Raw genomic sequence first — 26,751 nt, 5'->3', positions numbered from 1 at the left:
TATATATATATATATATATATATATATATATATATATATATATATATATGATTTTTTTTGTTTCACGTAATTAATGTGCTTGATAAAACAAAAATTAATAATCGCGGCTGTTATTTAATAGTAATGAACTATGAAAATTAAAAGATAGATGATGAATTCTAATTTATTTTTTATGGAATATTAAAACGACATAATTTTTTACAATTTTACTTTACTTATTTCTTTGTTGTGTAATTTATGATCGTCTTTCTCATTATATGAAGACAAGTAATTGATACTGTTTGCCAATCCGTTCAGTTACATAAGCGGCTTATTATTCATTCTGCAAGTCCATTCTGATTATAGTGTTCACATTTCTTCGATATTAACCACGGTGTTCCACAGCATTAAAAGCCATTATTATATATTTAATAAAGATTAGATGTAAGTGTGGAGAAAAAAAAAAAAGAAAATCAGATAATGACGCTTCATTAATTGCGAAATATATTTCTTAAACGCTAAAAGTATTTGTAATATCATCCAAATGAACGAATGCTCTTTTTTTTTTTTTTTTTTTTTTTTACGCAAGTAAACGTTTGTAAATATGAGTTAACGATGAAAATAAGCTGGCCAACCGCCGTTGGCCGACGACGTCGCGAGTTGAGTAAAAAGCAGTCGAAAGCGGATTACATAACGCGAATGTTAAGTTTATCAAGTTAAAATACTAATCCCGCATGTACAACCGATCACCCGAGTACCGGGACAACCGATTAACTTATTGGATCGTGTAAACGCGACCCACAGGGAAAAGTTTCGAAATAGCAACGCGGGGTAGTGAAGAAGAAGAAGAAGGAAATGGATCCGGAGCACGATTGCGCCGTAGTTGCGACGCGAAATTTCCGCCAAACTTAAACGCAAAGAGATCGATAGCCGGTTACACGTGTGTGCACGGGCATGCATGTGTATATCGAAGTATTCGGTTTTGGTAATCAGCGGCCTGTCATTTTCCAAATAAATTTGCAGCCGGATTTAAACCGAAGCTACAACTTGGATCCTTGCCTAGCGCCACGCTCGAGCAAGAGATATTAATAATTATAAATAAAATCGACTTGATGCTAAATATAAGTTTTTTCCATTATTCAGTTACGTTTATGTAGCAATTTTTGTAAAACGTCACTTTTATCAGAAATTTTGTTACCATCTCTAATAAAGGCTCTTCGGCCGATGATAGGAAATGCCATGTCAATCGAATTTCCAGGCATATGCCAATGCTTTCAGCTCGACATTGATGCGCTCCTTTATCTGCGCTTATTAAATATGGCGCGCATTGATCTACTTATTATCATAACGCACGTCACTTCTATCGGTTCGTGATAATTTTCCCAAACAAGTTTCGTCGCCTTTTTACCATGCTTTTTTTTTTTTTTTTTTTTTTTTTTAGCAAAAATAACATTTGCAAAAATGCGGAAAGAAATTAGAGAAACGCGAGTTATTTTCAACGCGAAAATAAAGACAGAACGATCCTTTCCGGTCCTTTTTTTATATAACCGGATTTTCATATTAAACCCAAGACAAGGGATAAGGAAGGTTAAAGTTAGACCCGGCTGTAAAACCTGCGATATTATTTTTATCGTTTACGAGGTCACGCTTTTTATCAAGATTAAACCAGGACGTCATAGAGTACCTACTACCTGTATCGAATCGTGCGAAAGAATAAATATATTGATTTTCACCGGTCTATTTCCCAGCGATACATCGTTACGTCAGATTCATTTCAACAAACTCAAAAATGTTTAAAAACAATCAATTGGTTTATTAAACCAATTTATTTTTAACATCGTCTTCCGACAAACTTCACCAAGAGATACGTGTATATGGAAATATTGTATATGGAAAAATTGACGGCTGAATTGAATAGCTTTCAGAATATTTTATATATATATATATATATATATATATATCTTGCTTTGTTTAACAATGACCAAGTACTTGAACGGGATTCGAAATGAATGTTGATCGACGCATAAATGCAATTTAAATTTTGTTTCCGCTTCGTAAATTCCTACGACGTTGAATATCAAAGAAAGCACCGACTTGAGATTTTCCTATGCATTAAAACGCGACCATGCTATATCTCCAGCATGGTCGATAAGTCGTTTTGTGAACCAGCTTGAATGGCGACGATGTCGGTCATACCCCATTCACAAAATACGGCACAGAAAAATCTCATTCCGTTTCGAAGACTGGACATGGACCGATTTTACAACAATACGTATTCTTCTCTAAGCACGCTTTATTTTTCGCTATACATATGACTTTGCGCAAGGAAAACTGTCTGTTTGTCTGTAATATGATGTACGCGATTTTTCCAATGATAGATGGAAACAGCGAAAAATAGAAAGTGCCGTCCGCAGCTTATGAGATTCCGATTTCATTACCCTCGTCCCGCCCTATGTAGATCTTTTCTGTATAAAAATAGCCGACGAGTCAGTTGATACGATTACATATATAATTTTACCATCACTTTCATATTAAATTTACGCACAAGACCCACTAAACTTGTATTTCTAAAATTAATTTTGATTAAATAAATTTGAAAAAATTAATTATTTCCCTATTTCTCTGATTTAAATGATCAAATTTAATTATTAATCGTATATATATATATATATATATATATATATATATATATATATATATATATATATATTGTAATTTATTACGCTTTCCAAAATAAAAATTGCATCAATTTTTGGGAGAAATAAAACTAAATATCATTATTTTAAATGATTATAATCGCGACATTTAATAAAGAATATCGTGATTTAAAAATAATTGGAATGCCGTGACAGAATAAATACAAAAGTAATTACAATTTTAATTTATCAAGAAATATTTAAAAATAAAACTGAATATTCTCAAGTGTTTTGTGACTGCGGTCAATATTGGGAAAAAAAAAAAATTAACCAATAAAACTTGCTATTTCGTCAAAGTTGAATCAAAAAGCCCTGTTATTTTTCATTTTCCAGCTTAATAAAGAAAAAAAAAAAAAAAATTAATAAATAAAAAAACACTTGTAACATCTAGTGATTAAAATTTTAATTGCAAACGTAACTGGAATTTTCCGCATCCCCACGGCATGTGTTATAGTCGGCTCGCGAGACGTTTTCCTATAACGAACACAAAGAACCACGGTTTTCTTTAATTCACGGAGAAATGTACAATCTGGTTTGTTCGATTGGCTTTCGTATCCGTCAGATGCCGATATCCACCGCGACGTTTCCGTTCATCCTCGACATTCAAGCCGACGCGACGAGGCGCACACGTAAAAAATCGATAGTCACCTCGATTTACTATGACACACCGCTACGTACGTCCTTCCACGCTCGTCGAAGCACAATCCGACTTCCTCGTCCGACTCGCCAGCAGAAATTATCTGGCTTGAACTTCGGGAAGACTAACGACTATCATTAATCCGTTAGAATATCGTAAAGCATTCCGGCAGGCTAGCTAGCGAATAATATTAATTTCGACTCGGCCGTCAACTGTCTGAATTAGATTATTAATTTCAGCAAATCATTAACCCGACACTTATCCAATTAGCATATCAGGGATATTTGCATATTAGTAGAGTTTCGACCTAAGAACCGTCGCACTAACGCCAACTAATGCGAGCTAATTAGATCATCTATTATTACCAAGCAAGCAGCGCGGCTACTCGTTAAGCGATAAGAAGATAGTGGCTACCGTCAATTTCTGTCAATTAATTTTCCAATGGCTGTCGTCGTTGCACGACCCGACGAGCCATACGGTTACCGCGCGTCTCGACGAGGCGTTTATCAAAACTGCTCCAGAAACGGAATCACGAAGGCGGGCCGCACAGTGGTGCGAACTCCTGGCCGACCGAGAAGCTTCCGCGCGTACGAGTTTTCCTCGCGGCGTGTTATTGATCTAGCAGCGTCGAATGCGGCTTCGAAGCAAGGCTCGCCGTTGCCCTAGGCAAACTCAATGGGGCACGTTTCGTGGCCTGGGTGTGTCATTACGCTACTCGTGGCTGTCAATGAGCTTCGGAAAGGACGGGTATCATCCCAGCGAACCGAATATAACCGCTTTAATTAGAGAAGATGTGTTCTCGGGGATGGGGAGGGGGGAGGAAAAAAAGCGAGGATTTCCACTAACCTTCTACCCACTCAACCGGTGCGTGGTCGCGATTCCCTGGTCTGCCAAAATGCCATCCCGCTGCGACGTTTATTATATTGAAAAAGTACGCGAACGGCACTGCGAACGACGATCACGGTCTGACCGGTGCGTTCCGTATCCACTTGAAAGAAAGATCGAGCGGCGCTTGATGGCGCGACGAACGTTACCCTTTCCGAACGAACGCGGAGAAATTAGAAGAGTGGAAAACGCAAGAATCGGGAAAATAAGAGAGAGACTGACAGAAGAGAGGAATGGGAAAGAGTGAGAGAGCAAGAGAGAAAAAATAAGAGAGAGAGAGAGAGAGAAAGGAAGAGAGAAAGAGAGAGAGAGAGAGAGAGAGAGAAAGGAAGAAAGAGTGAGGCCGGACGGCGCTCGAAGAAACGAGAAGAGAGGAATCTTCTGCGAGGGTGGAAACGGCGGACGCGGATAGACCTTCGTGATCCGCAAGCTGGCGTGTTCAAACTGCAACCGCTCCGTCGACTGCCGTTCTCCTGTGGTAGGGAGAACGGGTGGAGGAAGGGGATGATGTCGATTGGGGGTGGAAAAGACGAAGAGAGAAAGAGGCAAGGGTGGCAAATACCAACATTGTCAAAGGCGAAAGAGGAAGTGAGACCAACAGGGAGGAAAAGATAAATGGATGAAGGAAAAGAAAAAGAGAGCTGTTAAAAACGCGGAAGAGAAAGAAAGAAAGATTCAAGCTGGAGAGGAGAGATATCGCAGTCAACGAAAGGGAGAGAGAGAGAGAGTTGGAAAAAACATCGAAGCGAGAGGCAACCACGGTAATGACCAGTCGGCGCAGCCATAAGGAGGGAACGAAATCAAGAGAGGAAAAGGACAAAAAAAATTTCAACGATCAAAGAGAGGTAGAGTTGGACCTCTCCAGAGGAGAAACGGGGTTTTATGTTATCAAGTCCGCAAAGAGCTAGGCTAAAAAGCGCTATCGCGGTTGCGATTAGATCAGCAACGGCGACGCCGAACCTCACATATGAGCTCTTGCGCTTTAAGAAGAGACAAAGAAATTTCAAGTTTCAACACAAATTAAGAAGAGAAAAAAAAAAAAAATTATCTCTTTGATAATGTACATCATACATGTAAAACTTACAAGAATATATATATATATGTATATATATATATATATATATATATATATATATATATATATATATATATATGTATAAAGTAAAATAACGTAAAAGAATTTTTTTAAGTAATATCTTTGGTACGATAAAAAAAAGATTGTAAAAGTATACGAAAAGCGTGTAACGTAGAATAAACAATTTTTAATAGAATCGAGGCAAAAAGCGCTTGCATAAAACAGATTTCGAAATGCTTCTAGGAGAGAGGGAAATTAGCGAATGATAATAAAGAACGCGTAACGCGATATCGTAGGAGAAGCTGAAGCAGAAGAATATCACAAAAAGCGGAGAGACCCGGGATAAAGTGGAAAAGAGCGAGTATGAAATGGGCAAGGTGAAGCGAGGAAATCAGGCAGGCGGTGCGCTTGTCGTTGAGGTGCGGGAAAAGCCTCCGCACCCCGTGAGGGTACGCGATGAGGACAGATCGTTAGGGTGGGAGTCGGAGGGGATGAACGAGAGAGGAGCAAGGACGACGGGGTGCGTGCGCGAAGTGGCACTGAGCCATCGATCGGGTGCGCGCGGTGGTAGTCGCCGCCATCGCCGTCGCCGTCGTCGTTCTCGCAGCTGCTGAGATACTTTGCACCATTGCACGCAGATTCGCAGAGTTGACTTTTTCGTGCGAACCCACGCACGTTTAAGAAAAACAAGGGAGCTGCGATCGCGAGAGATGATGAAGCGCGCGCGCGCGCGCGCGTCGAGTTAGAAGGGACGAAGCGAAACCGCGACGGAATTGGCAAAGAGTATTCGAGATTAATCGCTCTAAGAAAGTTTATCTGCGAATTCTCCCTCGCTCTCGTTCTCCTAAGCTTAGAAAATGGCAGACTAAACAGCTTTTTCAAGCCAAAAACCGTATCGCTGGGATTTTTTGCAATTTACTGGGTCAAGTGGGTCTCAGACTCACATCAGTCAAGAAGTCGCGTTAGTTGACACTTGGGATCTCGCACGATTGCTACGTAATATTAGGAAATTTAATTTTAAGCGACTTCTCGAGTAATTAAATGCCTTCCTTACGCACGTAATACAAGAAGAAGCATAATTTGCGTATGTTAGTTTGAATAGCAGAACTTGGATGCGATGCAATGCGTTCCTGGCTTATTTAGATAACCGAGACAAGGCGCGAGTCTATTCTTACCACTTTGCGTGACGCGTTATCAAAGAAATACATGCAGCATCGATCGTTTTTTCCTTATCCATGTACGAGTGCATTGACGTTACAAGAAATTCAGTATACGTATCGATCTTATATGAAAAAATCATAGAGTAGCGACAAACACAATTATAATTCCTTGTTTTGATATTTATGACATATTTATAAAGATATATATTAAAGAGATACGTATATTAATACTTGGCAGAATATTAATAAAAATTACGCAACCGTCTGCGCGGTTAAAGAATTCGAGACGAGAGTTGAAAGCGGTCTTGAAAGAGCAAACAACAAGAGCAGTAATTAATAATAAGGTTTCAGCTTATTTTTCAAAATCATCGATCACATATTGATGAGAAATTAATATTTGACTTGAATTATACTTTAGTAGTAGCCCGATACGGCAGCAAGAGTAGTAGGAATCTCGTTTCGTCTGCGACTGCAGATCGATCGCACTTGCGACGTGGAAATTTGATTTTATTAATAGGCCACGATCGATGGGGTATAATTTTAATGCAATTATATTTCGCCTGCCGCCCCATGTCGAACGGAACGTAAATTTCTAACGGTCGCAAAATACGGTCATCTTTTTAATAAATATAAAATTGAAAGAAAAGAAAAAATTTTACGCTATATTCAGTTACAGTTACATTAGCAATACCTTTTCGCAAAGTAAACGATTGGAAATGTCTAACTCTAAAAGATATCTAAAAAATATTTTGTTAACCGTCGTTAAATATTATAACTTTAACACGGAACGTCTGGCCTTTATACAGTCGCGATCGCGAACTCTGGACAGCTCGATCTACCGTGTTGCGCAAATTTCTTATTCTTAAAAAGTTAAATAAAATCCATACAATTTTTGTGCCGTTAATTTTATTATCGTCCAGCACTTGGGTCATCGGAGGTAAGAGCAAGCGCCATTGCGCAAACATATTTAAATTCAGTAATCAAAAATGCATGTAACATAAAAATAAAATTATCAACACTTTTTATCTTCAACTTTAAAGATTAAACATATACATAGAGTATACGTAAGAAATATATTTCACTTTACATATCGTCAGTATTACATATTTGCGTTTCATCAATTAATACTTAATTACTTTGTAATAAAAACATGAAAATGATGCTTTAATGCACAATATTAATGGTATAGGTACTGTAACCAACAGTGAATAAAACATGAAGCATTAATATTACCACAGGTTATTTAGTTTTTTCTGATAATTTAATGTATACATACATATTCATAGAGTTTCCAGGGATTTTAACTGCTTTTCGATTATTGAGATTAACTTCCGTTAGAAAGGGAAGGGGACACTTAAAATATAGCGTAGAAGCACTATTTGGTATCAGTCTCAAACTACGAATCGTAAAGAAATCTCCAACGCGCAATTGTTAATAACTAACAGTTACCTCGCAGCAGTCAACTCAATAAAAATTCTATTTAATTATTTTACGACTTGTAAAGTAAGTTTTTAAATTGCTTTCAAAGTACAAACAAATTTTTCCTGCAACTTATATCAGTTAAATAAAAAACAATTTAAACGTACGGATAAAAACCCTGCCAGGATATTATGCAAATCTTAAAAATTTAGAGATATTTTTTCCGCAAACACAACACAAGTTCGATTAGGAGTGGATCGCTTTGTTTGTGGTTGTTGCATAACCGCTTTGAAAGCGATGTTACGTGTTTCGACATCAATCCAAACTCATTAGTTCATTAACAAGACTCTCGATCATTTTTTTTAATTTGTTCGGGAAGAAACTCCATAATTAGAAATCGTGGTAATAAGACCGGTTTAGTAAACCTGATTCCATAAAATTAAAATTGTTGCAAAAAAAACCTCAGCATTTATGTAAAAGAGTGCTCATTAATGTTCTCTACAGGATCTGTCAGTTCTCATAAGGCCTTGTGTCAAGAGACAAGGGAGTTTTTTTTTTTTTTTTAAACCAAGAGTATATGCAAAAATATATATGACGAAAAATATAAAGCGAATAAATTTGTGTTTAAAATCATCAGTATTTAAACTTGCGTGAAGCGAAACGGATGTTTGGTTGACAGTGATCAAATCCAAGTTAATCTTATTCACTTTACAAATTATGGACGGTGAACGAAACATGGAATTCGAAGCACATGGAACACCGATACAAAATTTTTACACCGGACAATCAATATTTATTACAGGTATTTAAGATAACAATAAAGTAAAAAATATTCGTATGTTCAGTAATAAAATAAAACACAATAATAATTATAATAATTAAAAATAATAAAATAAAAAATGATAATTAAAAATTATAAAAATTAAAAATATAATAATTAAAAGACTTTGATATCTCTTTTCTCTTTCGTGAAGAGTATACTATAAAATTATGTAAAGCGTATAACGTTTGGTTATAATACAGATTTATTTATTTTTTTTTTTTTTTTTTTTTTTTTAATGTCACAATTATACGTTTTAATCATTCAATACTTTGACAACCTAATATTACACATAGTCACGTAAGTAATTTGAATTTATGGGTAATTTTATTCCACTAATTACATGGATTGTCTCATTAATGTCATTATTAATTTTTATAATATCTTTATTATTTTAACTTTAATTAATTTTTTTTCTTTTATTAAAAATATTTTTACACTTTATTATTTTGTTATGTAGGAGGTACCGGTTTTCTCGGAAAAATTTTGATTGAAAAATTGTTACGTACTTGCCCAAATATTTCAATGATATATTTATTGATACGTTCAAAGAAGGAAAAAAGTCCAGAATGTCGATTAGACGAGATATTTGAGAAACCAGTGAGTTACGAAAACGTCAGCCAAATACAATATATTTAATTTTAAATGTTCCAACAGGTTTAGGAATTTATTTTTCCTTTAGGCAGAATACTAATTCATTCCCAGACTACCTATTATGCTTGTTTTTAGTGTCATTTAAATCTTTGGAATATATATTTTTATATCCCTCTAAAAATACCTAACATTTACATATAAGAAATAAATATACAACATATATGTATTATTATTTTATTTGCAGCTTTTCGATCGAATAAAAAGAGAAGTGCCTAATTTTCATAAAAAAATCACCCCAATTGTAGGCGATCTAGATGCGAGAGATTTTGGCTTGTCAGAAAATGACAAGAATATATTGATAACTCAGGTAATTAAACTAAATTGTCTATAGAGTCTATACTATCACATTTTAATAAACAAAAGAGTGTATTGCATATTTAAAGAAATATATATATTTCTTTGGAGAACTTCTTTAGAGAGAGAGAGAGAGAGAGAGAGAGAGAGAGAGAGAGAAAACTTTTACGTTCAATTACAACTGATGCAATTAAAATAAATTCTGTACCTGTCTTTATCTCTCCTTTTTAAATTATTATATATTTTTTTTAATTACAGACATCTATAATTTTTCACGTGGCAGCTAATGTACGATTTTTCGAACACATTAACATTGCTATAACGGAAAATGTCACAGCTACTCATACTATCTTAAAATTAGCAAAACGGATGCCAAATTTGAAGGTAACCTTTTTTATTTATTAATTTTCTTTTTTAAACAAATTTATTATTACGTACTTATTAGATTTCTTTTGAAATCAAGATGTAAATTATGTTTAATGCTTATTTTGCAGTCATTTATTCACGTGTCAACAGCATTTGCAAACTGCCACGTAAAACATATTGAAGAACGATTCTACTCGTATCCCATTAAACACAAAGATCTTATGACATTAATACGTAATTTACCCGAAAATCAAGTTGAGAAGAAAATATCTACGTAACTTTTTCTAATTTTTCTTTTTTTTTTTTTTTTTTTTTTTTTTATAACAATAAAATATCCATACATGCATATAAATCATTAAATTATCGTTTCAACAGGATTACTTCTCAGTGGGCAAACACATACACATTTACGAAAGCAATTGCAGAAGGGCTTCTTAGAGATGAAAGCGGAGATTTGCCTATCGCAATATTTCGACCTTCGATAGGTAGGTAACGTTATGGCTTGAGGAACATAGTTTTTTTTACGAAAGTTTGTGAAATTGCATTCATTATTGATTACTCAATTAAACTTTTAGTTAACGACTTGAAAATCTAAAAAACAAAATTGTTCAGTTTTATCTACAGCTAATGAACCAGTTGCTGGATGGATCGACAATGTGTATGGACCGATAGGTATTACGGTAGCTGGAGTACTCGGTATCGCAAGATTTCATCATTGTAACGGTAATGTCAAAGCAAATATAGTGCCGGTTGACCTTACTGTAAATGCTTTAATAGTTAGTGCGTGGGACACATTTAATCAGAACAGGTATGATATCATGTGCATAACATCTTTATAATTGAATTATTAGAAATTAATATTGCGATACGTAACTTGAATAAGAAAACGAATTTATATTCTAGAAAAGGCAAACACATGTTAATTTATAATTATGTATCACCAGTCGATGGCCCTACTTGGAACGAATATGCTCAAGCAATTCTTGACATAAATAAAATATATCCTGTGCATAAAGCCATATATTTACCTCTTAATATTTCTTTTAAAAGTAAAGCACTATACACAATTTGTTTTTGGCTCGGCTGTTTTATTCCGGCTTTATTTATAGACGTTGCAACCATGTGTATGAATCACACCCCAAGGTATCACGTCAAATCTAATTTTTATTACTCGATGATATAAATTCATAGTCTGTATTTTGATTAAAAAATTTTAAAAATTAATTGTAATACTTTTATATATATATATATATATATATATTTCAGATTGTGGAAAATGTGCATAAAGATTAATAAATTCAGCCAAATCTTGGAACCCTTTTCTAATAACGAATGGACCTTCTCTACCGACAATGTTTGCGCGATGTGGGAGCGTATCACTAAAGAAGATCAGCAATTGTTTAACTTCGACATGAACGGATTTGATTGGACAAAATATTTTATAAACCTCTATCAAGGCATACGCCTCTATGTACTCGATGAAAATGACAGTACTTTAGAAATTAGTCGTAAAAAATATAAAAGGTAAAAATTCTTTTTTGCTTTTTTTTGAAATTATCAATTAATTTTTCTGCTTACAAAAAGAAATCTTAATTTTCAGATTTTATTGCTTACATCAAATGATAAAAGCTATATTTCTCTTTGTGGGAGTTTGGGTTGTCTGGATTATATTTCAGAAAATGTTTGTATAATTTCATACTTTTTAATTATAAAAATATATTAAAATTTAAATGTGTTTGCTGCTATCTGCAATAAAAATTTTTAAGTAGCTACAAACTATTTGCTAATTAGATGAAATTTATACACATGATATTGCTTTGATTAAGAGGTTGTCGTAAATGCAAGATGCAATTTCGTATCAATCTATAAACAGTACCATCAGATATGGAAAACTCATGGTGGTCCCGTTGTGTTTGGTCGACTGAACTAACGCCACGCGAAACTTTGTCGGGATTCGAATCGAAAACATTCATGATCTATCTCGAGGCCGGGACTTTACCCTGTTTGCGTTGTCAAAGAGTCAGCAGCTACTCACCAAGAATTCTGGCCCTACGCCAACCGCGGAAAAATAGGTTATCGATCAACCCCCCTTGGTCTTGATAATAACCACAGTTGTCGCAACTCGCGCCTCTGAATCCGGAAGGAGGCGTAGAGAAAAGAACTAGAGATCCGTATCCGAAAAGTAGAATATTCGTGTACGTGGCCAAAGATATTTACTTTTTTTTTTTTTTTTTTTTTTTTTTCCTTCTTTGAGGGGAATAAAGCTATTTTTTTTGCATGTAATATATAAGCGCATACTATCGCAAGAGTTAAGAATCGCGCCAATTTTTATTAACGTCTTTAGAACTTGAAAGAAATACAGGGTTTATTAAGTCCATTAATAATGATCGACGGTGACTGGTTTTGAAAAAAAGTAATGCAATGTCGAGTAAATGATGAGATGATTTTTATAACTTATATTAATTATTCAAAACACACCTTTATTGAACTCCTAACATTAAGATCGCAAATAAATAAACTTCAAGGATTCTTGGTTTTTAAAGGTAAAAGAGTTTAATGTTCCGTTTGTGCAAAAAAGATTCTCGATTCAAATGCAAGTTACGCAATAATTATATTATAATATAAAGAAATTATCTGTATGCCGAGGTTATTACTATACGTACGCCTTTATCCATGTTTCCCGGCATTTTATTAATAAATCAAGGTCGCAGAAAAAATCGCTTAGAAAAATGTCCGCTTTGTCTTATGTTAGCGAATGGCATGTGTTCGCTCTCGCACGGAGTCTTCTAAAGATCCAAGTACCATAATCTTTCATCGCTGTGAGCGAGATAATTGTCAATCTTTCGACGTAATTTTTTAACAAAACACAGTTTTCTCCAACTGCTGAGCGTTCATTCGATTTAGTACGATAAATGTTAAAAAAGAAAAAAAAAAAAAAAAGTGCGATAAATTAAATTAAGTACTCATCAATGAGCCAACTATGCGAAATTCGATATAACGTTTATTCTATATACGCGCGGTACCAGTCGACTAGTTTCGCGTGCAGAAAACTAATTTTGCATATAAGTTGGGAAATAGTTTCGCTCCGGACGATATCCAGAATTGATATATTCTTCCATTTAGTAATTCTAATGTTAAAATTTCGCTCAACTTGATGAAATAACAAAAAGACCCGGAATAATTTCCGATCGTTTTGTTAAATAAGTTTCTTGCATCGTCGACTGCGATGTTTCATCGGACGCGAGCACAATTCTTACGAGAAGTAAAACAACCGTCTCCGGAAAGGACATTTTCCATCTTTTATTCTTCCTCATTCGCTTCAATGTAACGAAGGGATATTGTTTAAGTATCGATCAGCTTCTCTTTATATAGATTTCTTTTGCTCCCACGTTAATCTCAACTTATAAAGAAATTACACACCCAGGTATGAATCAAAACAGGAGTTTTTTTTCGTAATTGCTCTTAGGCACGATAAAAAGTAAAAAAAAAAAAAAAATAAACGTTTTGCTTTCTCGTAACGTAACGTAATCTGTTAGTTTCCAATGTTCGTATAAAAAAAAGTCCGGCGATTACATTTATCAAGCAGAATCACAATTTATATAACTAGAAAAAACCATGCGCGCTATTTTTGGGTCTCCTAAGACCCCAATTACAAAGTACGAAAAACAAAATTATGCAACTTACCAATCTGCATGAGCTTCAGCGGAGTTGTAGAATTCTGGCGTTGGCTGTAACATAAAATAAAATATATTATTGTAGACGTGTAAATTGGTTCATAAAATTAATTAAAAATAAAAGGTAAAAGTTTTTATTTAATATTTTGTTTAAAAAAATGTATATTCACCTAATAGTTGCTCCGCCGATGCCTGATGCCTCCTGGTGGGCCTGCTCCTCCTCTCAGATGGGACGTGACGAGCCATCCTTCCGCGCACAGGTCACACCCCGACCGTGATTTTATAATCGCGATAATTATTTTATGACCACTTTCGCGCGTTCCACATTCGGCACTCGCGTCAAGAAAAATGTTGTATGTCTAAAAACTCCGCCCGAATACTATACGAAGCTCGCGGAACGACCGACGAACCGGCTGCGGTTCGTATATATCTTAATATCGGCGGTGACGACACTTATGTCGACGACAACGGATGCAACTGCGTCGATCTGTAACAAAAAGAAATATATATAATTTAATTAAGAGCAACAATAAAATCAATTATCAGCTAATTTCTTACAGATAAGATAAGTATTAATAAAATAATTAGTTTTTCTATCGCTGTCGGAGGAAAGATAAAAACTTCCGGAATAGCAAATTATAATTAAAAAAAAGAAAAAAAAAATTATCGTCGCAGGCAATTCCGACGGTCGATTTAATCAATTACATTGATCAGAGTCTGGCCGAAATTGTTGTAAGACTCGTCGAACGTTACAAGAGGCACATTTATTTTAAAGCGGCGATAAGCGGGAATTGCATTTCAAGCACGTAACGCCGATATATCTGTTATGCGGCCTGATATCGTTAAACATTCATGACGTTCTTACGAGCTTCCTTCGGCGTCGGATGTATGCTGATACATGAACAACGAGAGATACGCGTACAGAATGACCCTGGGATTTTTCAGTAGATTCCCCGTCGAGCCTCACGTGGAACAAACCTTTCCTAACCCCATACTTTTAGCGCGCGAGATATATATATATATATAATTAATTTAATAATTCTTTCGTCATATTTTTAATCCAATTTTCGCCGGGTTTACTTTTTCTGACACTCGAGAAATTTAATTAAAAGTGTACTCCCCGACATATGTTTAGCGTTCCAATAAAATTGAGTATGAAATAATTACCTCTGCCCTGATTTCATTCAACTGCCACAAAGATTATTAAATAATTAGATATATAAAACCCTGTGATCAATTAATTCTTGTTGACTTGCCTCAGCATACGAGTATACGAGCGGCGACGGTTGCGGCTCGTAGCGAGATTTTGTTGCAACTAAATTAAATATGTCGAATAAAATGTTGGACTTATCGACAATTTGTTCTCCTAGCTCCCCGGAATCCGCTACGAGTCGTCACCGTCGTGAATCGAGCTAGTAGCACGAATCGAATATACGTTATCCAAGGAAATGGACTAGCTCTCGAAGGCTACTCTGTATTTCTTTTGTCTCTCAATAAAGAAGAAAAAGAAAAAAAATAGTAGGATGAATCAATCGACGATAAATCGGACGTCTCATTTTTCAATAGAGTAAACACAGTTGAGTTTCAACTTACTTGGAGTAGTTTGGACCCTCGAAGAAACGTGGCGCTGAGTGCGGTGCGAGGTCGTGCCGCGTTCGTGTCCGTGTCCGTCCTCGAACCTCAAAAAGTTATCATTCTCTCCTCGTTCTTATCCCACCCGGGCGAGTCGACGTGACCCTGCGACGAGAAAAACTACCGTACTCGCGTGCCGGAAAATGGACGGTCACTGGGCACCGCGGCTCCTGGTGTGCGCAGCGAGCTTGCTCCTGGCCACGTACACGCCGGGCCATGTAGCCGGCTCGGTGCTACAGTTACGTGGTATACCGGTGGCGAAGAACCCGCTCTACCGCCCGGATCGTGATTTCGAGTGCCTGGACGGCAGCCGATTGATCCCGTTCACGCGGGTCAACGACGACTATTGCGACTGCGGGGACGGCAGCGACGAGCCCGGAACAGCGGCGTGCGCCAATGGGGTCTTTTACTGCGACAACATCGGCCACAAGCCGCAGTACATCCCGTCGTCCAGAGTGAACGACGGGGTGTGCGACTGCTGCGACACCAGCGACGAATACTCGTCCAGGGTAGGGTGTGTCAACAATTGTAACGAGCTGGGCCGGGAGGCTCGTCTGGAGCAGCAGAAAGCGGAGCAGTTGGCGCGAGATGGGAACAAGCTGCGGCTGGAACTGGTGGCCAGAGGTAAGAACATTAGAACGGAGCACCAGTCGCGCCTGGCCAAACTGAGAACAGACTACGTCGAGGCGGAGATGATAAAAAAAGAAAAGGAGATGCTGAAGAAGCAAGTGGAGGAGCTGGAAAGCCTAGCGTTGGAAAAGTACAAGCCTGTCGAGGCAGAACAGCCAGTTGCCGAAGAGACCGTCGGAGAAGAAGAGGAGGAGGACTCTAGGACTTCCGAAGTGGAAGATTATTTCAAATTATTAGACTCTGATTCCAGTGGGACGATAACGATAGCGGAGCTGCAGACCAGGATTACGTTTGATAAAAACAAGGATAGCATGGTATCGGAGGAGGAAGCGTTGTATTTCCTTGGCGATAAGAAGGAAGTATCTTTGCAAGAGTTTAGAGATATCGCTTGGGCAAATATAAAACCCTTCCTCATGTTAGAGCAAGGTAAGTAATTTTTTTTTTTTTTTGTTAAGTATTATTTTGTTATGTAATTTTAGGTATGTTTAAACCGGCAACGGATAAGGAAGAAACCGACGAGCAGCCTGAAGACGTGGAACACGAGAAGGAAGGAGAAATTTCCGAGGGAGAGGAAGAGGACGTTCCCGAAGAAGAACATGATAAGGAACCAACGGAACCAGAAGTTCAGTATGACGAAGAGACGCAGGCGCTTATCGACGAGGCTAATAGTGCTCGCGAACGTTTTCAGGAGGCTGAAAAGACCATCAACGAATTGCAGTCTGAGATCAGACAATTGGAAGAGAAAATAGACCGTGATTATGGACCTGAAGAAGTGTTTGCGTCATTTGATGGCGAGTGCTTCGAGTACACAGACTTGGAGTACATTTACAAATTATGTCTGTATTCTATGGCGACTCAGAGGTCTAAATCTGGGGGGAGCAGTGTCAATCTGGGTCATTGGAACGAATGGGTTGGACCGCCCGGTGCCAAATATACCAAGATGAAGTACGATCGCGGTCTCACTTGCTGGAACGGTCCGGCACGTTCCACGATCGTCACTTTGTCATGCGGAATAGAAAATAAGCTCACGGCAGTGACAGAGCCAAATCGCTGCGAGTATGCCATGGAGTTTTCCACCCCGGCGCTCTGCAATCCAAATACGATAGAGCCCGCCGATAAACACGATGAACTGTAAACTCGCTGATTCGTTAGTAAAATAAAGGCGCGGTCGGTTGCACGTACAATGTGAATGTCACGCACTTACGCTTTTTCGGTGGGCTGCGAGTTACGTTAAGATAAAATGTTGAAGTAAAAAAATCCATCTTTTGCAAGTATTTCCTACGTAATCACGATTAGTAATGTAGCTTAACAATATTTGTTTGATTATCTGCTTTTGGAATCTCCTTTGGGATTCAATATCATTCTTTTTTTCATCTGTGCAGTCATCAATTTTCCACAGATCTCAAAACGTTATCGATTATTATATTTTTTATTATTAAAACTGTATACCTAGAAAGAAAAAACAAGATCGTTATTGTGGATAAAAAGTACATTATCAACAGAGCCTAATCGAACATTAGTTTGATTAAAAAATTTAATCGTTCTTACATGAATAAATCGTGGATCGCTCGACATTGTTATATCCTATTAACGCGCTATAGATTTTACCTATTCGCATCGGTCCACGTTATGAAAAAGCGACAAAGTTTCTTGATCAATCTAATGCGATATGTGAATATACATATACCACTTAAAACAAAACACTTTAATATTAGTTTTAAACAAGAATGGTAAATGTATGAAAAAAATATTCAGGTATTTCCGCTAAAATGTGCCGCTGTACGATATGCAAATTACAACGATTACAATCGCGATCGATAATTCGTCCTTGCGTCTGAGGAGTGTTTACATAGTATTGAACGAAATTAGTGATAAAGTGCGAAAAATAATTATATTGAATTTTATTCCGTTTTATAGAACTGCAGAGAGACCATTGTTACGCGCAAACTCATGTCAACGTGTTAAAAAGAATGAAACAAAAAAAAAAAAAAAAAGAACTTGCTGTTACATTCCTCTTTTTACAAGAAGCATTTCTATATGAATCTAAGAATAAAATCACGATATATTACTGTGACTGGCGCCAAAACTCGAGATAAAATATACTTTGTATCATTTAGTACATACCTCGTACCGATAAGGGAAAAGAAAGCCTATTTCTTTTCCAAGATTCGATTAACTATACGTACGTACGTACAGACAATGTGGTAATGTTCCGCGTTATGCACTTAAGTCCGTACTTTTGTAATTTTTTAAAGATGTGCCACGGAGATGGCACGCTAATGTGAGATGTGCATGCAATAAAGAGAGAAAGGAATTCTGTTATCGGAATTTGCGATGGCAGCTTTATTTACATCAATGGAAAGAAAATTTGTTCAGTGTAAATGCGCGCGCGTGTATGTATGTCTGTGTATGTAGAATTCCTCTTGTTATTCTGTATATTATTACATAATATTACAATGACGTGGTGGTTAAATCTAGTTTCCTCTATTTTACTCTAAGAGACGATCTTTGCATCTTTCGGGATCCGAAACGTACACTCATTATCGAAATAACTAAATAGAGAGATTGATATAACATTTTCGCGGCTCCTACGATCATCGTATATCAATTCAGTTCCTTGATTGATTCGGTAAGGCACTTACTTGAAAGGCTACAAAAATCATTTCTCCCTCGCGAAATTCAACGAGAATAAGACGATATGCTCTCTAGACAGCCTTTTCTACGCCCTCCTAGATCAGCCAGAAAAACGGGATAATCGCACGTTATCACTGACTATCGATAACTTTAAATTTTTCCTTTACAGATTATTTTCCTTTTAACAATCTTCTATAGATATTTGATTAAATCGAGACAAAATATTAATATCACTTACTTAGTGATAGATAAACTTCGTCGGTGAGGAATTTGTAGGTCCATTTCCATTTTAACGTAATTCAGATTACGCTTTCCATGTGTAGACAGCCTATAGACGATGTGGGAGATTAATACATTTCTCGTATAGAATAAACAATTTTTTTTTTTTAGAGTATCGAAAATATATAATTGCACACTTAACATTTCTTAGACCGTCGTAAAGCTTAAATATATCGTGTCTCTTCTACAATGTTAATACTACGATGTATGTGACAAGCACATTTATATATAATTTTTTTTCTTCAAAATCATTAAAGTAATAAACGCATAACTTTCTTTTCGTATTTACACGATATGGGATAATATACTGTATATAAATGCATCACGCCGAAAGGATCACATCTTTTCTAAACTACTGTACAACTATCTGCGAGTGAAAGAAAGCTCCTTACGAGAATGTATGTGCATTCGAGAATGCATTTCCGTGGTGATGAGCATTGCACATGATCAGATATAATCTCAAGTGTCAGAGTTTTCAATTAATTGTGTAAAAAAAAGAATCACGAACGCGAGATATGAAAAATACCTTCGAGGATCGAAGACTGATTTTCCTAACAAATGCGCCAACAACCAAGTGTTGACTTCTATTATTATAACGCGAATAAAAAAGTTTTTTCAAATTTTAAAGCTAGAGATATCGCGTTGTTGTGATTCCTAGATTAAATAATATACAAATGTGAGAAAAAATTATTTAGAAATAATTTGGTAATACAATGACTTTTTGATGTCAATCATTGATTTTGATATTTCACAAACTTTTATCTTTTTTTTTTTTTAAATATATATGTATATATATTTAAAATAATATTTTTCGTATTGCTACTTTTATTAAATTTGTATAATTACTCGTAATTTTTTACTATTTTGAATCCGTAATTCTGCGGACAATGAAAAGTTTTCTATGAAAAATAATTATCTGCAATCTAATACTTAATATTTTATGTATACTCCATTTAGGATTCAGACAGTTCCGACAGGGTGAGAATACTAGTCTACAACATGCGTATTTACCAAACGCTAAACGAGATCGTTTATCTTTTCCTGCGCTTGCTTTCTCATTATTAAGCATCGATCGCTAATGAAGCGATCCGTTAATCGAAAAAAAAAAAAAAAAAAAAAAAAGAAATCGTGAAAGAATGATTCCATCATCATTCTTCTATCGCGAGGTATTTATTTTCCAAGTTTCTCAAACATGATCAATTTCTCCTTAAAGCTCTTGGTGTCAGTGGACACCTCCGATATGTTTCCATTAAGCATGTTTTGCAAATCCTCATCATTTTTATTGCTCACTAACAGATTGTCGAAAAGCATCTTCGTATCCTCCTGCTTGGCCACGGGTGACGATGGTTGCGACGTGCTCATTTGCTTTTTTTTCGGATAAATGACAGAGCCACGTTGATTATTTCCATTATCATTCACCCTAGTCATTATTGTGATGGCCAACAACTGTTGGATACCTAAATTTTCTTTACTTACTGGCTCAGAAGATTGACGCCAGTAATATTTATTTTCAGCTGAAATGAGTGACTTAGAATCTTCAGTGTCATCCCCCATTGACGTTTGATCGGAATCGGTTGTCGGTACATTTCTGCTGGACCAAGAATCCTGAAAAATTATTAAAATTAATTTCGATCGATGAGAAAACGATTAGAATAATACTTGAAAAATTTGTTTTCTTAATAATTGTGTTTCTTATAATCTTACATTTTTCTCACGTCTATCTATCACGCTGTCTGTGATTTCTTCTTCTTTCCTGTCCTGTTCCAAGTCTTTTTCCAAACTATCCAATGTCTCGGTGCTCTCTGACGATTTGTTTCTCCTTTCTGAATCCAGAGTGTCCGTACTGCCTAATTCGGAGCTTTCAGACGATTTTTCAAGTCTCGATGGTTTTCTAGTAGGAGTAAGTCGTTTTTCTCCTTCGTGATCATCTCCTGAACCTCCTACGTCTACTATATTAGTACTAGATATTCTTTTAGGCGTCCTTCTGACTCTTCTGTTTTCCAATCTGTCCTCCACGTCTAAATTATCCGAACTCTCCGAAGACATTCTTTTGCTTGATCGTCTACCGTTCTTCGACGCATCATCGTCTAATATCACTTCCGCCGCGACATCGTCTTTCATATCGCTCATATCTATTCTCTCGAAGCTCTCAGACTTGGAGATGCTCTTCGACAGTCTTCTTCCACGTGATAAATTAATATCGGACACGCTGCTTCTCTTCTGCAATTCTTGGCTGATCTCTTCGCTGCCGCAACCGCTTTGTTCAAGCACGTCAAAACTCTCCGATGATTTAGATATCGTTTTCGAGTTTCTACGTGCCTGGAAATCGAAGCTACTTCGTCGTCGCTCTATCGAATCGTCGCTCGCCAGGGGCTCGATTGCTTCTAGACTGTCCGATGACTTGGAAACGCGATCAGTGGACTTAAAGATTGGAGTCAGCAATTGTCTCCTGACCGCAGCTACTGGTTTCACCGTCTCTTCGTACTCCACCAATTTATCGAAGCTGTCCTCGGTTGATTTGGAGAACCAACAGCCAGGAGAAGAATCCAGGCTGTCAGGTGACTTGGATAACCGGTTCGATGAAGACCTTCGGCGGGGCAATTTCGTTTCCAGCTCTTCAAACACGTCGGAGCCTTTAGATATTCGGTTGGATGGTTTTCTAGCGACCGGTATCCATCTAACCTCCGTCTGCTGTTCCTCGGTGGTGGTTATTTCGGCACTGCTGCGAGATGCCGTCGTGGTGTCGAGACTATCCGGCGACAATGACGTCGCGCTCGGTTTTCGCGGCAGTCTCGATTCCAGTTCTTCGAAGATGTCGGAGTTGCGAGACAGCCGACTCGATGACTTTCTGGTCACCCCGATGGCTTTGGGTGGTTCCGTCGGTGACGGCGCGTTGCTCGTTGATTGACCAGGTTGCTCTCGATGCTCCAAACTGTCCAGAGTATCCTCGGCGATGGTCGGTGGGATCGACGGCGAGCTGGACGAGGCACCGCTAGGCGTCGTCGACGTCGTGCGACGCGGTGGACGTCGGTTCTTTGGACGTACCGAGATTCGATGATGCGCCGCTGTATGGCTGAGACTCGCGCTTTCTAACTGCGCTGTTGATTATATAAAAAAAAATTGTTTATAATAATTAATTAAATATATTTTAAGACGTGTCAAACAAAATATCTATAATATCGTTATTAGAAATTATTTCGTATTAAGAGAGCGCGGTTTTAAATCGTTATGTTAATCTAATAACGCGTGCTCAAATTTTCCTCTACAAGCTTGTTAATAGATACTTAAATAACATAATAAATTGTAATTTTCTGAATAATTTGACCCGTTGTGAAGCAATAAAAGTTTACACTTTGTGGAACTTACGTAAGTCTTCCTTAGCCACCGGAACGATTCGCTCGAACGTGTCCTTCGTTGATCTCGTAATCTATATTAAAAAAAAAAAAAAAACCCTCAAATTATTATTTAATTTACTCATGTTATTATTAAATTTATTATTTAATTAAATTCTGATTGAGCTTATATTACGCTCTGCCAACAAATCTCATTTTGTGATTGCGTTCCGGTTATTAAAAATTCAGAAAAAAAAAGTAACGCGCTTTTTGTCGTTATTATTTTTATATTGATTTATATATAAACATTATTATATTTATTTCGTTATTAAGATTAATGCAAAGACCGTTTGTAAAAACGCGGGCGTCAGAAAGGCCTGTCAGGCTTCATAAAAATAAATTGCTGATTGATCCGAGCCGAGAGAGACGGAAATAAGATTATTTTCAATTTGTTAATTGGTCCGCTTTGAATGCGAGGAACGATGCCACGCGACGTAACGTGACTCTCGGCGCCGTTAGCGGCGCCGATAACTCTCGACGAATGAACCAGGCAGAGCGAGCACGTCGCCTAGTTGGTCTCTAACGGTATTGACCACCGTACAAGAGGCGAGTCGGCGAGTACGCGGTCACTTAACCGCGATCGACTTCGGAAACCGGTCGCAGGTGCGTCGCCGCCTGCGCTCGCTGCCAAAGATCATTTTCCAAAAGAAAAGGAGAAGAGAAAAAGTAACGTGGACGAATTCCAATTCTTTCATTCTCTTTAGCTGATGCGTAATTGCGACGACAATCGTACGGTTTACGCAATCTGTTGCTCATCACGTAGGTGTATACACGCGAGAAAATAAGGCACGAATGAGCGGTGAACAAGCGTGGGATTCATGCTCGATCCGTTAAAGTTATTTGTACCCCAAAGCCTAATGTAACAACAATATCCACAACGTATACGATATACCTACGTTGCTACATTATATCGCAATCGCTTTCAAATATTAAATTAGTTTTATTTTACGTTCCGACGATGTTCCGAAAATCATTACGAATCTCATTTAATAAGAGCTGTAAATTACTATCGATCAACTTGGCAAATAATCGTAAAAAATTGAATTTTCTTCGTAAACTTAGTATTCGGAGCAAGATTTAAGTGAATAGTCGCCGTTGATCGGTTACCTCAACCGTATCCTCGACGCGAGATCGTTCCTTCACGATCGTAGGTTCCTTCGCAGCTAAGTGGATCCTCACGCTCGTATCTGGCAGCCTCGAACTGAGACGATCCTCGATCTTGGCCGATGGCTTGATCGACACCGCCGACGCGTCCACGATCTTGTCCTTGCAAAGTCGTACACAGACTGATTACATAATTATTCGCTTATTAATCGCGTAATAGTTACGCGATCCTGGATATTGATCATGGGATCACTCACGCTGAGATTCCATTTATCTATTATAACGATCGATTACCTCGATCGTAACGATGTCGACTCGAGCTACGTGCTCTCTTTTCATCGTCGGCCGTTGGTCTCTCGGTGGATTTTTCCCTGGTACCGTCGTCGACAACCTCGCTCGGCTCTCGTCCTTGCTGAGGACGGTATCCTTGATGAAAGAACCATCCTTAGGGTAGCATCCGATCGACACTATCGGCTGGGACTCAAACTTGCCCTTGAGTTTCCACACAGGTCGGATTAAGGACTGTACTATCCGCATTTTCCCGCAAACGATCAATTAATTTTTTTTTTTTTTCGCGCGAGGATTTGATTAATGGGACTTTACGTTTAAAATCGTCGATATAATTGGGCGTTAAAATTTAGAACGGTATAATGCTGATTAACTGAATCGAAAGTCCGAGCGGCCCAGTAAGCAAATCCTATCGCACGATCGCGATCGATATCGGTTTTACCTCGTTCGCGTGTTCCATTCGCGATTCTCTCTTGATCGGCGTGGCGGGAGGTTCTTTCTTCACCTCGCATGCGACGTACATTTCTTTCCTCTGGGCGGGAAGTCTCTGTCGCGCGTCCGCTTTCGACCGCGAGCGCTCAATCTCGATCTTACGCGCCGCGATCACGGTCTTGCTGATCGGGCTTGGAATCTCGTATTCGGCGTTCCGGTCCTTGCAGCCGTAAACGCCGATGCTGATCTTGGGCGCCTGCGACTCAACCATAATCCCGTCTGGGAAGCTCCTGCATCGCACGTTACCGCTGTTCTGCTTGGTCTTGTCGATCAGCCGTCGTCTCTCCACCGGATTCAGATTCAGCTGCTCGATTATCGCCCGGATGTTCGACGAGATGCTAGGCTCGCGATGCGACACCACCATGGTGACGATGATAACGAGGCGCGTGGTTCGATCTCGCTGGTCCTCTTCACGAAGCCGCGGTCACTTGGGTCGTCTTGCGATTCATACGCAGCTTCCGGCTGCTGCGGAAGCACGCGAGTTTCGTTAAAACGGTGGTACGTCACGACCTCGGTTTCCTAATCGCCGTAAATTTACGTCAGCCACTGAAGAGGCAATTTAAAAAAAAAAAAAAAAAATTAATAAATTTTTTAATTAAATTGCCAGTCCAGGTAATTTGCCATTCAGAGAATTAATATAATTTTCACGCACGGCATAATTTTTCTAATTATTGCGAGTTATTAACTCTTAAAAATCCAGAGACTAGTTTTACGTCTTTCATTACCATTTACAATTAGTTTTAATTAATTGTCCTATCGCGAGACGATCGAATTCTTTATGAGCGCTAAAGGCGAATAACATTTCGTAATTACTGCAAGAACGGACTCGCCGCAGTTCATGGTCCGAGTCTTTCGATTAAGGTCTTTTCGACGGAGCTTTCTATGCGAACGACTCGTGCCTAATTCGATTAATTCTACGTTCAAGAGCCAGCGAGACGCATCCTACGTTTTTAAAGAAAAGAAAAAAAAATCTAACGGAGATTCCTAGTTCCCACGGACTCACCCCAAATTCGCAGCTCCCGCAATTTCATTCGTCATCTCGCCAGGCTTTCCGCACGAACGCGTAAGAATCCAATTTTCCACGCGTGTCTTCGGAGGAATGCACAAACGTCACGCCGCCGGTTCCCTGATTGCCGCGAATCTATGCGCCGGAGATTTGTTCGCCGTCACGATTAGCTTTTCTATTTGAGCGTCAATGAGATTTTCTCCCAAGCGCCACGCGGGGTGATTCGACCGTTCAACCGAGCGTACAATTAAGGCTGCCTCTGGAGGCCCCTCGTGCTAACGAACGCTAGCCAGCCGGGCTACCTGGTTTTCGCAATTAGCGCGCACCCTTTCACAAAACTTCACACGAGTAAAGCCAACCGTAGCCAACACTTCGTCCCCGTTTCCTCGACTCGTAAGGATTCACCACGATCCCAATCGCTTCCCACGCGATCATCTCTCGCTCTCTCTCTCTCGCCATCTCTTCGTCTTCCTATCTTCGCGCAAGCCAAATCGTGCGTCAATCTTGAGATTGCGCCGCATTTCGTCACGCTGACCTCGAAAATTCTATAAATAACTTTTTATTTTTTAATTTTGTTTTTTTTGCATCGGCGCTAGCTATAATTAATCAATCTTAAGACACGTTTTTTTAACGTATACGGGTGATTGAGGGAATCGACCGATCGCTGGTTCAAATACGTCGCGGTTCTTTCTTTCTCTTCTTCCTCCAGGAAAATCTCGCGCGCACATTGCAACCGTGAGAAAAACTCGAATTTCGATTTCTTTATTCTTCGGCGGCGGAGAGGCTCGTCCCAGGAGATAAACGGCACGCCGTTTCGAATCGAGGACCTACCCACGTAAATCGCCCACGTTATTTACACAACACCATCGCGATTCCTCTCTCGCAATCGTTAAACGCCGCATTGTGCGTTCATGCTCGTTGTAACATCGCGCCATGTGACGCAATAGGGAGTCAAAATATCGCCCGCCTCGATGTACATATAATTTGCCGAACGGGTTTCGCTCTAAACGATCGTGCTCTTGAAACCGCATGGTTTCATTAATTAAAATCCCATGCTGCGGTTCGTTATCTCTCGCGGAATTAATTGTTCTTTCAAAACCGACCATTATACGAACAAGATAATCGCGTTGCTTATTTTTTTTTTTTTTTTAATTTAAGTGCAAAACTTGCACATGGCTTCTCGATTATCCGCGCCGGGATATTCCATAAAACTTAGTCGCACCTATCCATCAATAAGCGTTCACGAGCTGTGCGGAGATACACGTGAGCGGCGCACTCGCACGTGTCATAACTAACGGATATTGCGGAATACAATAATTTTTTTTACGCGGCTGAGAGAAAGTAGAGTCGATAACTCCAAGGAAACGGGCTAAACAAGGCAGAACCTTTTACGCTGTCGCAATCGATAATTACGGCAATTGCGTATTTCCAACGTTTGTTGATTCTTGGAGCGCAAACGAAAAGTTGGCAGGTTTTCGTTTTTGACTTTGCCTCGATCAGATTGAAACGCCTCGTTTCGCTGAATGCGTTAAAGTAAACCGGTCTTTGAAATTATTGGCTTCTAGCACGAGCTATTACAAGTTGGCCATAAATAAATAAATGTAAAAAATATTTGACACAAGAATATGTAAGACG

General features: G+C 38.3%; 3 protein-coding genes and 1 long non-coding RNA gene across 11 annotated transcripts in view; 2 read left to right on the top strand and 2 right to left on the bottom strand.

Annotated features, from left to right (window-relative positions):
• The first annotated feature begins 5,338 nt into the window (after nt 1-5,338).
• On the top strand, nt 5,339-13,485 carry LOC139112230 (fatty acyl-CoA reductase wat-like). Of its 2 annotated transcripts, none has more exons than XM_070673123.1 (11): nt 5,339-7,935; nt 8,531-8,653; nt 9,132-9,271; nt 9,510-9,632; nt 9,878-10,003; nt 10,114-10,259; nt 10,361-10,470; nt 10,598-10,793; nt 10,889-11,128; nt 11,252-11,509; nt 11,586-13,485. In XM_070673123.1, coding segments are annotated over exons 1-11 (1,554 nt in total). In that variant the 5' UTR covers nt 5,339-7,934; the 3' UTR covers nt 11,677-13,485. The 2 variants fall into 2 exon arrangements, with proteins under 2 accessions (XP_070529224.1, XP_070529225.1); XM_070673124.1 differs by having other exon boundaries at nt 8,489-8,653.
• Nucleotides 13,486-13,606: 121 nt separating this feature from the next.
• LOC139112233 (uncharacterized) lies at nt 13,607-15,339 on the bottom strand. The gene is made up of 3 exons (XR_011547354.1): nt 15,253-15,339; nt 13,830-14,146; nt 13,607-13,713 (listed from the first exon to the last, which is right to left on the bottom strand). It is a non-coding gene; the product is annotated as an uncharacterized lncRNA (long non-coding RNA).
• On the top strand, nt 15,185-17,918 carry Gcs2beta (glucosidase 2 subunit beta). The gene is made up of 2 exons (XM_070673121.1): nt 15,185-16,347; nt 16,401-17,918. Exons 1-2 carry the CDS (start codon nt 15,435-15,437, stop codon nt 17,054-17,056), a joined length of 1,569 nt encoding a protein of 522 aa, XP_070529222.1. The 5' UTR covers nt 15,185-15,434; the 3' UTR covers nt 17,057-17,918.
• A 317-nt stretch (nt 17,919-18,235) lies between these two features.
• The window catches only part of LOC139112227 (dentin sialophosphoprotein-like), a 45,190-nt gene continuing 36,674 nt past the window's right edge, over nt 18,236-26,751 (bottom strand). For 5 of the 7 annotated variants that reach the window (XM_070673112.1, XM_070673116.1, XM_070673114.1 and 2 more), the window contains 3 exons: nt 22,201-22,261; nt 20,539-21,932; nt 18,236-20,439 (listed from right to left, as the gene is read on the bottom strand). In XM_070673112.1, the coding sequence (XP_070529213.1) occupies nt 20,005-20,439; nt 20,539-21,932; nt 22,201-22,261 (1,890 nt within the window). In that variant the 3' untranslated portion in view covers nt 18,236-20,004. Of the gene's footprint in view, nt 20,440-20,538; nt 21,933-22,200; nt 22,262-23,333; nt 23,493-23,624; nt 24,681-26,751 lie in introns of those variants that run through there. The other 2 variants (XM_070673119.1, XM_070673117.1) reach the window with 2 other exon arrangements.

This window comes from Cardiocondyla obscurior, linkage group LG27, assembly GCF_019399895.1.
Source record: "Cardiocondyla obscurior isolate alpha-2009 linkage group LG27, Cobs3.1, whole genome shotgun sequence".
Classification (NCBI taxonomy): Eukaryota; Metazoa; Arthropoda; class Insecta; order Hymenoptera; family Formicidae; genus Cardiocondyla; species Cardiocondyla obscurior.
The sequence above is the reverse complement of the archived record's forward strand: the minus strand, read 5'-3'. Positions and strand labels throughout refer to the sequence as shown.

Coding starts and splice junctions, on each gene's coding strand:
- Gcs2beta (XM_070673121.1), top strand. CDS start 15,435: ATGGACGGTCACTGGGCACCGCGGCTCCTGGTGTGCGCAGCGAGCTTG. Junction 16,348..16,400: donor CTTCCTCATGTTAGAGCAAG/GTAAGTAATTTT, acceptor ATGTAATTTTAG/GTATGTTTAAACCGGCAACG.
- LOC139112230 (XM_070673123.1), top strand. Junction 10,471..10,597: donor AATATTTCGACCTTCGATAG/GTAGGTAACGTT, acceptor AAAATTGTTCAG/TTTTATCTACAGCTAATGAA. Junction 11,510..11,585: donor AGTCGTAAAAAATATAAAAG/GTAAAAATTCTT, acceptor CTTAATTTTCAG/ATTTTATTGCTTACATCAAA.